The sequence below is a fragment of the Crinia signifera genome, chromosome 4, assembly GCF_055691185.1.
Source record: "Crinia signifera chromosome 4, ASM5569118v1, whole genome shotgun sequence".
Taxonomy (NCBI): Eukaryota; Metazoa; Chordata; class Amphibia; order Anura; family Myobatrachidae; genus Crinia; species Crinia signifera.
The window spans coordinates 292743601-292756317 of record NC_139220.1 but is presented as its reverse complement, the minus strand read 5'-3'; the positions used below and the strand labels follow the sequence as shown (position 1 = coordinate 292756317).

The window sequence follows — 12717 nt, the reverse complement described above, 5'->3', positions numbered from 1 at the left end:
AAAGAGAATGGCTTTCCAAGCCTTTTGTTATATTATTAAGGTGTTCCCCCAGTCTGGTTTTGAGCGGTCTGGAAGTCCTTCCTATATAAAATAGGTGACAGGAACATTCTATTGTGTAGACTACGTTTTTTGAGTTGCAGGTTACAAAATCTTCTATTTTCATTTCTTCGTTGTTGATCGTCACGGTATCGATTTTCTTCTGTCCCTTGCTTTTGATGTTTCTGCACCCTCTGCATAGGCCACACCTGTGGAATCCTTTAGTCAGAATGTGACTTGTTTTTGGCCGAGGTAGGGAGCTTTTTACGATTTTTGTAGCTATTGTTTGTGCCCATCTGTAGATGAATTTTGGGGCTTCTGGTAAGTATGTACCCAGAATTGGATCCCTTTTCAGGATTGCCCAATTCTTTCTAAAGATTTTCTCGATTTTTTTGTGCTGGATATTAAAACCCGTAATAAAGGACCACTCATATGCTGTATTCTGGTTAGTGTCTGCTGTTCTCCTTTCTTAATAATTCACCACGATCGAGTTTTTTGGTGTTCTGTATCAGATTCTTCATATCCTGTGGATCATAGCCACTATTGGTGAACTTTTCTGCCATATTCGTGGCTTGTTCTTCAAATGTGCTCTCATCCGAGCAATTACGTCTCAGTCTTTTCATCTGTCCGCCTGGTATAGCTCGCAGCCAGTGATCATGATGGCAACTGTCTCTTAAGATATAGGACTGACTGTCAGTTGGTTTTTGAAAGGTTTTTGTCTTGAGACCATTGTCTACGAATATCGTAATATCCAGGAAATCTACCGATGTTTTATTTATGCAAAAAGTCAATTCTATGTTATACTTGTTTGAATTCAAGTAAGTTCAAAAGTCTCCTAATTCTTCCTCACTCCCTCTCCAGAAGAAAAGGATGTCGTCTATGTAGCGGGACCAGGACACCAGACTTGCTCAGAATAGGTTGTGGTCCCAGATGGCTTCCTGTTCCCACAAACCCATGAAGATGTTTGCATAGCTCGGAGCGAATCTGGTGCCCATGGCGGTTCCCACCTTCTGTACATAGGCCCTTATTCTGATCGGTGCGGCCGGAGCCGAATATGCGGCCAGGACCATGCGTACGAAACCCCGCCTTCCATACGGATCGCCAACTCCGTCCATATGCGGTAAGAAGCTGGCCGAACGGACCGCACGTGTATTTTTCACGGAATACGCCTCCTCCATCTAAGGGAACCTCCCCCATCATTCGATGGTCGCAGACCATCGAATGCAGGACCGAGTGCTCCACCAGCTCCCGCAACCTCAGACCACACGGACATGTTTCATGGATCTGGGCGGGCAGCTGACAACCGGCGATGTCATATGTCCGCCCCCTACACGTGCGTCACGACTGCATTACCATACGTACGCCCAGCGTTTGCATGGGAACGCCCATGAAACGCGGGGCGTATGCATATGGTAATGAGCCCAAATAGCCCTTCACGCCCCTCTCCACCCCCTGTTCGGAGTGTTCACAGATCATGCGGGATTTGGCCGTACGCCCCGCTCGCACATGCGCAGAGACGCCTCTGCACATGCGCAGACACAAAACATCGGCGGGCCGAACGCACGCGGATATATCCGCACCGATCAGAATAAGGGCCATAGTGACTCCCCTTGAAGAGGAAGAAGTTGTTATGGAGGAAGAAGTCAACTCCTTCTACCAAAAATTCCTGTAGGCCGACTTCTAGTCCTGAGGTTTCCAGGTATTTCTTTACGGCATTTATTCCCAGCTTATGTTCGATGATCGTATGCAGGGACTTGACGTCCGCTGTAACCAAATAGTAATTGTCCTCCCAAGGAATAGTAGGCAATAAGTTAAAAAGTTATTTGGTGTCCTTTAGATGTGACTTATTCAACACCACTAGGGGCTGTAGGTGAAAGTCTATGAATTCTGATAGATTTGTTGATGGAGAATTTATCCCAGAAATTATGGGCCTTCCCGGTGGGTGGGTTGTGCTTTTGTGCACTTTTGGTAATAGGTAAATTACCGGCACACTGGGCTCTTCGTTGTAAATATATTTTGTGTTTTTTTCGTCAAGGATTTTTTTGTCTTATATTTCTTAATAAGGCCTTCGAGTTTTTTCTGGGTAGCTTCAGTTGGGTTTGTTCTAAGTTTCTTATATGCGTTGCCGTCATCCAATTGCTTCAAAGTCTCCTCCACGTACCATGATTTGTCCATAATGACGATCCCCCCCCCCCCCCCCTTTGTCCGCAGGTTTGATTACAATATTTTCATTAGATTGCAGATCCTTTAATGCCTTTCTTTCTTTTAGTGTCATATTGAATTTTACTCCTTTTTCAGGGATCTTTTTTATCTCCTCCTGGACCATACTGCAAAAGGTCTCAATATGGTTTCCCCTGATATGTGTGGGAAAAAATATTGATTTGGGCTTGAATCTTCTCTCTTCCATTGGTTCAGCAGTATCCTGTGTGGTGTCATCTTTCATTAGGTAAAATTTCTTTAGGCATAATTTACGTGTGAATTTATGCACATCCACAAATGTTTGGAATTTGTCCACATTTGTGGTGTGTGCATATTTCAGTCCTTTTTGTAGCACCGACATTTCTATTGGGGTTAGAGCATGAGCACTTATGTTAAAATTTTTGACTCTTTCTGGCTTTGGAATTGTGTCACTGGTGATGTCTGCATTCCTTTCGATTTGATCTTTAAGCCTATTTTTCTTCATTCTTTTTCTCTTTCTTATTCCTCCATTCTTTTTCCTTCCTCCCCTAGTCCCTCTGTGAGTTGGTTTCATTACTCTTTCTAGGGCCTTTGTTTTCTGTCCTGTTCTCTCAGTCCTAAAAAATGAATTCTATCTGAGTTTCTTGACAAGGGGTTGTATCTGTTAGTTGTTTCAATGGGGGTAAGTCTTTCCCTTATTCTTTCTTCTCCCCTATTTCTGAAGGGCCTGGGTGTGTAGTCTCTTCTATATCTCTGGTTTGTATTGAAATGGTTGCTTCTGTCCCTGTTTTGGTATTCTGTCTGTTGGAATCTCCGGTAATAGGGTTTAGGACTTCTATAATTTCTCCAATATCTTCTATTCAGGCCTCAGTCCTGGCCCCCTCGGTAGGGCTCTCTATAATGTCTGAAGGGTTTTTCATGCCTCCGTACCTCCGAATGTCTTCTTGATCTTCTTTCTCTTTGTGGTTCTCTACTTCTCCAATCATTCTCTTTTTGTCTTGTTGTTCGTTCCATATTTTCTAGTGGTAGAGTAGGGTCGGTGTCCTCTTCTTTTTCGCTTTCTATTTCTCCTTCACCTGATTGTGTTTTTTCTATTCTATTATCTCACGTGAATTTTTATATTTTTCTATCAATCAAAGTTTTTTCTGTTTTTCTTAGGTTCTTTTCTATCCTCTCCTCATATTTCTTATAGTCCGTCTGCTCTTTGAAAGGTTCAGTTAGTTCCCTGTATTTATCAATTTCCTCATTCAACAGTCCCAGATTCCTCCGTCTTTCTTCGGTGATAAGATGGATGAGTTTGAAAGAGCAGTCCTCTAGAATGTTCTCCCATTCTTCTTTGAATTTTTCTGATGAAGTTTCAAAAGAGGCTATTTTTGAGATTCTTAATCCTTTAGGTATTATACAGTGGGATAGGTACTTTTCTAGGATTACCATTTCCCACCATACTTTACTTTCTTTAATTAGACTGTTCTCCAATTTTTTCATCATACTTTCCAGTTCTATGTCTAGAAGCTCCGTATGGTCTCTTTTCTCGTTAAAGAGTCGACAGTCTATGGTCCCGGAGTTTGAACATAGCAGCAGAATAGAGGAGGTTTCACAAGAATGGGGGTAAAAGGTATGGCGTACTAAAAAAAGTTTGAAAAAACCTCCCTCTCGTCTGCGCAAATGTCTATGCAGCCAAAGATGGGATCTACTTCTGGGTGTCCCCACACCTTACAACGAATTTCAAAAGTTTAGTGTATAAATACACAAATTAAGAGATCCCTCCACCAGCGCACACCAAGTAGAGAAATATTACGTCCCTACTGAATGGGTAACGTTCCTCTTCTCCGCCTCCGAATCTGGGATAAATCTACTTCTCCTGGTTTCCCCTTAACTTATAAGGCACCTGTTTCTTCTCTCTGTACTGGAATCTGCTTCCTCAGCATTAACCGTAGGTTGCAAACCGGGATAGAAGGCACAGAAATTCCAGATATAGTGAAGTATGTTTTTAATAATAAAAATTTTCCGACATATAAAACATGAAATGTACATATAACACACCAAACAAAAATGGGCCAGGTATTGGTAAGTAGCAAATGGATAATTACCCTCTAAAATAGAGAACTGAGTTTAGTCAGCTCTCATTGATCGCATTCGGGTATCAAAGGTCTCTAGGTAGGCACCGGTACACCTTCTTTGAGATCCAAGGACACAGGTGAAACATCCAAGTTGCTCTCAACACAAAACTTCCTGGGCCCCTCTGACGCGTTTCTACCTTTACTGAGGTCTTTATCAAGGAGTGTGAATATGTTAAAATGGAGTCCGGTATTTATCCTCTGGTCAGCCAATCCCTGATGTCCTTGTTGAGTCACGTGGCTTAGTCCTAAAGCCGCGTCTGAGGTATTTCCGGTAAAGTGTGGCTCCCGCACTTCCGGTTTCGTATGCCCCACTTCGGGATCTCCGTCTTTGATCAAGATAGTCCCAGATAGAGGAGGACATGTTTATACACATAGTGGAACTTATGGTGTATATGTGACAGAAGCGCCGGTGGTGGGGTCACCCTATTCCTTTAAATACGAACTCTGTTCAATAAAATACTGCCGGTTTAGTTACATTAAGAAAAGGACGTCTTTTCTGTCATTTCCAATCAAAGGGCCTTATTCTGGTTGAGGCGGTCCTTTCCAAATTCTGTCAGAGGGCGCCTCTTAGCTATCTGCACATGCGTAGGCAACGCAATGCACATGTGCAACGTACTGTCTGCGCACTCGTTCTCACCAATACCATCTACAAATGTGCACTGAACTCTCTCGGGTCATATGGGCTTAATAAACAAGGGCGCGGTTTCAAAGTGGGCAAAACTGGGCGTAAACGTGGGAGTGCACGAACAGTGGTAGGCATCCATAAGCAAGTTTCAGTTCTCGGAGTGCACTGGTTCATGCGCTAGGCATTCAAATCGCCCAATTAGTACGCCTGCACCTTAAACACTCGCAGCTGACCACAATACAATCCACTCCTTTAGTCATTAGTGATTAATTACACTCTTTTCACAGGTTCAATTGGAACCACTAAGACAGGTAAAGGGGCAACAATGAAGTAATAACACTTAACATGATGTAAGGGTTAATCTAAAGTGCAAGTAATGTGTTTAATTATCAATTAGGAAGTAATTGATTACATTTAAAAATAATCTATGTGTTATGAGGTAGGCTAATTGGATAAGTGTGTCATGTTGCAGAAGCATGACTTCCGAATAGATTAGGTGCATACGGTCAGCTTCCCATCCGTTCGGACGCAGTAAGACCGGGCAGAATCTTTGAGTTCCCACCGCACACGCCTGTTTGGATACAGTCTGATGACACTTCTTCTTCTGATGACACTCCCTCTTCTAAGCGAGTCCGACCGAACGGATGCGGACGACCTGTGGGCGTGTGTTCTTAGAATGTCCGCCGTGCGTGGCGTTCTGTCATTTCCAAAAGAAGTAGGAACGGACCGCACCAAGCAGAATAAGGCCCAAAGCGTTCCACATGGCAAATCAGCACTTTACCAATAAACAATGACAACATTGACAAAACATTATTTTGCTTTCATTGAATTATTAACTATTATTAGTTTTCCAGTTTTGCAGCAGTTATCCTTTCAGTCAACAGCTATGGCTTTTCCTTGGTTATTTTCTTATCGCATTCCTTATTGGTGCCATTATTTGTACCCGTCTACAAAAAGTCATTTTACAGCTTGAGCCATCATTTGTGCTTATTAATCCTATCTGAGTACCTAGCGCAATGTGCCTCACCATGACATATACTACTGAGCACAGTTTCAGACCCCAGCTGCCTATTCTATGTGTACATGACTGATGCATTGCATACCCCCCAACTGTCCCAATTTTCGCAGGACCTTCTAATTTTTGGGGGGACGGTCCCGTGTCTCATGCGGCAGTGTCCCACAGTGGGGGGCAGTTGGGAGCCCCCCTGCCATACTCTACTTCCTAGTATAGCCACGGTGAATAAGGGAGACAGAGGGGCTGTTGGCATGGCCTGCAGCTCCTACGGTGCTGCCAATGCCCACCTCAGTGGCAGAAACAGGGGCGTGGCTTCATGATAGCATGGTCCATAAGTGGTGAGCCACGCAGGAGCCCGACTAGGGACAAGACAATGTTGGGAGGTATGGCATTGTATAAGGTGATTATATGTTGGCTTCAATCGTGTTACTCTCATTTAGGTTTTGGAAGAAAGGAGAGCCGAATGATCAACATGGGGACGAAGACTGTGCCCACATGTGGACTGCTGGGGAGTGGAATGATGTATATTGCACCTATGCAAGCAGTTATGCAATCTGTGAGAAGAAGCTCTGAGCTATGTCCTATAGGAGATGGGGTTCTGTAGTATAGCCATGAAGAGAGATTAAGGGGGTCATTCTGGTTGATTCGTAAGGCTGCAAATTCTTAGCCTTGTGAGTCCACCAAACCCCACCCGGCAATTGTCCGGATGACCGACCCCCCCCCCCCCCCTCGCAGCGCAGGTTTGCCTGCACACGCTGTGATTGGATGTTTAGCCTAAACATCCATTCGTATGCTGCGGGTAACCTCCCACATCTTTCGATGGTCGCCGACAATCGAAAGACGTGGAAGGTACACGCATGGGTCGGATATGGGCGGGCAGATTACATCCGGTGATGTCAGCTGCCAGCCCCCCGCACCCGTGTCACAAGGCTTAATCCGGCCCTGCCTGACTTTATCTTGTCAATCTATACTAAATATACTAAATATGCAGCTTTTACAGGGTCAAGTACATTTTTACAAATTTTCCTGGAGGCCATATTGCATAATCATTTACTACATATCAAAATTCAATCAGAATGAAATGCCTATTACAAATGTGTATAATCAGAAAAACTAGATATATTATATTTTCCTATTTCTCTCATGTAGACTACCTTACTTAAATATTAGGCAATAAACATAATCTATATATATATAAAAAAGCTATAAGGATTGTTTCTGAAAAAGAACATTTTTTGAGAAATATACTTCTAGGGACTGTTTGAACTATGTAGAATAGATAAAACAACAAATTGTAACTTTTGTCTCGTTTATCTCGTTTATCTGTATGAATTTGGTTTGACAATAGAGCAATAAAGGAAATAAACAGACACGTAACACCTGGCACATCTCTCTAAATGTATATTTTATGGGTGTGTGTGGCCAGCGAGGGAGTTAAATGGCAGGAATTACCGAAAATAAGCGATCTTCGGCGTTTAACCCCCTCACCTGCCGCTCACACTATTCAAAGCACCAGGGAATTCCTCGCTGCTCGCTGTCCTCTGACAGCGAGGCTCGCAGCTAATGCAGGAAGCCTGCTGCATTTAGCTGCGAGCCTCGCTGTTTTAGCATTGAATCCCCCCCCCTTATGAATGTCTGTTGGCTACGATTTGCTAGTTTCCAAAACTGTCTTCATTGTGCGAGCTACTTTCTGAACCAAGTGGGGAGGTGTTAGCTAAGAATTTTTTGAAAGCTAAACTTCCTTGAAAATAGGGTTTGCTTTTCACAGTAGTTGAGAGAGTTTGGACACAGACAAGCAGGCTACAAAAGTGTCAGGGCTGTATATATCAGAAGCCCACACTACTCCGTGCTGACTCTTTAAGGAAGTACTGTAGCTTTCTGCTAGATGTGGTCCAATCATCTGCCTAATGTGGTCCCCTCTATGCAGATCATCTCAGTGGCACAGCTTGGTTTGGGGCGCCCCCCCCCCCCCCGCCGTTAATGGGGGGGCGCCTCCCCCCCTATCGCCGCAGGCTTACCTGTCTTCAGAGAACTGTCTGCTTTATGGGGCGGCCATTTTATCGTGGTCCGTCTCCATGGAATTGATTGAAGCCAGGAGGGGAGCCGGGACGCGCAGACAGGTAAGCCTGCGGGGGATGGGGGGCGGGGGCATTACTATAGCACCGCAGCCCCCCGTCGCCCCCACATGCACAGCGCCCCCCCGCGGGGGCTGCGGTGCTAATGTTACGCCCCTGGATCATCTATATCTCAGAGTAACTTAGAGCTATCATTTTTATTAGTTTTTATGGTACTTATATGTTAGCCGGGCATCCGGCTACGCTACGCTGACAACGTAGCTTTGGCTACGTTGTCAGCGCAGCCATTGCCGGGAGCCCGGCTAATAGGTGCGGCTGGGCAGAGGGGGGAGATGGCGGCCGCCATTCTGCTGTTACTTACAGGCAGGGCGGACATCGACGGCGGTGTGGGGTGAAGGGCTGCACGGTGGTAGCTGGCGTCGGTGTGGGGAAGGGCGTAATGGCAGAAGAGGGGGGAGATACCAGCAGCAGCTGGGGGAGCATCACATGGTTTCTCTGCTCCACCAGCGACACTACGCTAATAGCATAGTAAGCAGCAAGTGTCATGGCGGCCGTGATGCGGGGATCCGAGTACCGGAGACGCGTGGGACATCAGGATGGTAAGTATAATGACACACACACTACACACACATACATATACACTACACACACACAACACCCACTAACAGGATCATATGCCCACTATCCACGTCATACCCCCAGTGTCCCCGTGGGCCTGGAGTTAACCTTTGAAAGTGTACAAGTGTGCACCGAGCCCGAAGCATGGCGAGCGCAGCGAGGGGACGCGTATCTGCGTCCCCTCGCAGGGCTCACTGCGCTCTCCACGCTTCGGGCTCGGTGGCTTGCTGCGCTCGCCACACTTTCTAAAATTACCTCCACGCCCACGTGGACACTGGGAGTATGACGTGGATAGTGGGCATATGATCCTTTATGTATTAGCAGGGCTCCAGTTACGTAATTTGCGTAACTTACGTCATTTGCGTAGGTTACGTAGTTTACGTAGCCAGCATAGTGGTGTATTGGTATTCTCAATACACCACTACGCAAAATACATATAACTAGCATTTTTATTTACTCATTGTCAATCTGCGCATTTCTTAATTGTATTTCTTGTTTATTTACCTGTTTTTTGTCCCTTAACCCTGGAGATCATTTTTTTATAAATCCTAAAATTTAATCAGCATGGTTTCTGTGCTCTGTGAATTCATGTTTCCATGTTACAAATGTGTAATTGGATTTGTGTGATGTAAGTGTCTGGCGATCACAAGCATAGGCAAACTGGTTCTGGTTGCCTGGAAACCCCCTCCTCTTGGAAAGTGACTTAAATTTATGACAACAATAGCACTGGTATTCAATGATCATCAGAGCTGCCACCACATCATGCAGTGCAAGGGACAGAGCAGAGCTGCTGCACATGCCCAGTGTACCAGCTTCTTCTACCACATTTACTGTATGTGTGGATCTGAGCCCCTAAATATCGCAATGGACCAGAGAGTAGCTGCCAGGTGAAAGAGACAGGAGCCTTACCATGCAGTGGGAGAATTTAAGCTTATAATGTGCATTTTTTTGTGTATTTTTTTATTATGTTTAGCCTTTTCCTACTTATCATATTTAAATGTTTGAAACAGCATATACTATAGAGCATTTGTACTGTTAATAGTATTCCATAAGTTATCCAGTGTATAAAAAAACATAAATTTCTATAGATACACAAGATCTAGTGCAAATAAAGATCCAATTATGTAAATGAATCACTAATCATCAGGGCCGCCGACAGGGGGGGTTTATAGGGACTAGTGTCCTGGACCCGGACCACTCAAGTGTAGGGGGGGCCCAGACCACTCCATCACCCGGCCGCCAAACAACTCACCCTCCCCTTGACTTACAGCTGCTGGTAATCCCCAGCCCGTGCCACCGCCCCGTTGTCCGCTGAAGCGCTGCCTGCCGCACTTCCTGTATTTGCGCAGCATGTAAACAGAAGAACTCAGTGGAGTATATTCTCCGGCCCGGGCCCTCCCCACACGCTTCCGTCTGCTGTGACTGTGTCTATCTACTGCCTGTGTGAACTTGCCCCCCCACCCGTCCGGGTTGCCCTGACAACCCGGGAGTGTAGTGCTGAATGTGTGAGCTCAACTGCACTGAGTCGCTGACCCAGGCAGGGCAGTGAGGGCACAATAGCAGTCTCCTACTCTCCTGCAGCAATGGAGGAAACAGCCTGCTACTGCTGACATAAGGAGAAGAAGGCTGCAAGAGAGGTGTCCCTGGGAGCATCTTACAAGCATAGTAGGACCATTTTAGTAAACTAGCCTAGTCTTAACCATACACACCCTTCCTGCAGCCTACCCTTAACCATAGACCCCATAGACTTTCCGTGCAGCCTAGCCCTAACTGTGTACCCCCGTCCCAGCCTAACCCTAACCATACCCCCCCCCCCCCCCGACGTCCTAATCCTCACTGTACACCCCCTGGCAGCCTAACCTTATCCATACCAACACCCAGCCGCAGCCTAAGGCTTTGCCAACACAAACCCATAGCCTAATCCTACCCATACACCCGCAGCATAACCCTATCCATCCATACACATACAGTACACCCAGCCGCAATTTAACCCTATCCATCCATACACATACACCCAGCCACAGCCTAACCCTATACACAGCCGCAGCCTAACCTTAAGCATTCACCCCTCCCACAGCCTAACCCTAACCCGACATACACCCTGAAGCCTAACCCTGTGGGGAGTGGGAATCACGTGAGGGGGCATGATCAGCTGGGGGGTAGGTGATATATGAGCTTACAGTATCCACCCACTGGCTGAACATGGCCCCACATGAGATCCTGCCCCAACTAGGGCTGCTTCAAGAAATTTGCTGGCTCGTTTTAAATCCCAATCCGTCCCTGTTAGTCACTTTTAAGGTCCATACACACTGGGCGACTTTGCCCAGCATGTATGAACAGCGATGAACGCTATCATCGCTGGGGGGAAAGCCAGCAGATGAATGGCTAATGGTATAACCAGCAGATGAATGGCTTTCCCGGTGATGATGCAGGAGCGCGCAGCAGCGCTCACCGATCATCACCGGTCCATACACACTGGGCGGCTTTGAGATGAAAGCCGCTCAAACTTGGTGTTTTGAGCGGCTTTCAGCTCAAATTCGCCCAGTGTGTATATGGGCCTTTAGCCTGCTTCTCTCTATGTAGGTAATTGTTTGAAACAATAGGGGGGGCTGCCAATTTTGTCAGTCCTGGGCCCCATAATTTCTGATGGCAGCCCTGCTAATCATGCAGGTTATATGGACTCATAAAGTTTGATTTTACATGACAATCCAGTAGATGGCGCACAGAAATAAATAATACACACTGGGGCAAACGCTCGGGGCTGCAGGCGTAGATCTCAGGACCAGCTGCTCAGGGCCGGTGCAAGGCACCGGAGCGCCCCAGGCAAGTCGGGGTCGGGGCGCCCCGGTGCCAGAGGGGGGGTGGGCGGCATCCCTGCCAGGGGTGTCCCTGCAGTGCAGGAGCGGTCAGGGGTGTCCGTGCGGCAGTGGTACCTGCGGTCAGGGGTGTCCGTGCGGCAGTGGTACCTGCGGTCAGGGGTGTCCGTGCGGCAGTGGTACCTGCGGCGCCGTCATGTGTATAAAGCTGGCTGCGGCCGGCGGGGTCCCTGCAGTGAATAAAAAATAACTAGCGCTATGCGCGCGGCGGCGCAGATATTCAGGGTATTCCTATGCCAAATGGCAGGCAAGGATATCCGCCCTGTGAGAGTGTCAGATACAGGTGCTCCCTCAGTGTGCGATATTGAGTCTGCACACAGAGTTAAATGAAGAGCACAATTTGCAGACAGGTCTCAGCCCTTAAAAGGACTGGTAAGACAGAGCTGCTAAGTGGGCACACAATCAATCAAAATGCATATAAGAAAAATAATAAATAGCAACAATCTGCCTGCGCACCGCTAGCCGGCACGCGCTTCGCAGATTAGCTTCCTCAGGCCCTCTTTGAGAGAGAAAAAAAGGAGACACTCAGGACCGGTACTAGCCACGCAGCAGAAGATGCAGTGCATGGAGGCACCAGGAAGGATAGGCGCTCTCCCAGCCTGGCATCCCCTCTGCTGTCCTCTGTGGCTGCTGCCTGTCACACTGCATGACAGGCAGTGGCAGGGCAAGATTAAGATCTGTAAGGGCCCTGGACATCAAAAATTGTGGGCCCCCCTTATCTCACCCCCCCTCCTCTCACCCAACCCCCTCCCACCGCAGCTCTCTCCCGGAGTAGTTAGGCTGGAGTCGGGCTGCTGCCCGGTCACAGCCTCTTCATGTCGCTTAGTGCCTGGTACGCAGGGTGATTAGGCAGGGAAAGCAGGCTAAGTCCCCCTGGAGACAGTGTGACAAGAGAGCAGGGCAGTGGGGAGATGTGGGGCTGGCAGGTGAGTGGGAGAATACAGCATCTATCCCCCAGCACTGCTGCAATGCTTCCCACACTGCAGCGAATGGGCAGTCCAGCCAGCCGAAGGGACCCCCTGCCCACCTCGCGCTACCCGGACCATTAACCTGAAGATATGCAGCCTTGGGGCAGGTCTTAATCCTGCCTAAGAGGAAGGACAAGTGTATTGTGAAGGCATCTCATGCACCTAGCATGTCATTGCTGATGATAATGATTACTCTCAGGTATAGA

General features: G+C 47.1%; 1 protein-coding gene across 2 annotated transcripts in view; it reads left to right on the top strand.

The window, feature by feature from the left end:
- LOC146072782 (hepatic lectin-like) overlaps window positions 1-7351 on the top strand; it is a 69683-nt gene extending 62332 nt beyond the window's left edge. For both annotated transcript variants that reach the window (XM_083179975.1, XM_083179974.1), the window contains exon 7: window positions 6415-7351. In XM_083179975.1, coding sequence (XP_083036101.1) covers window positions 6415-6547 — 133 coding nt within the window. In that variant the 3' untranslated portion in view covers window positions 6548-7351. The remainder of the gene's footprint in view (window positions 1-6414) is intronic.
- Window positions 7352-12717: the final 5366 nt, after the last annotated feature.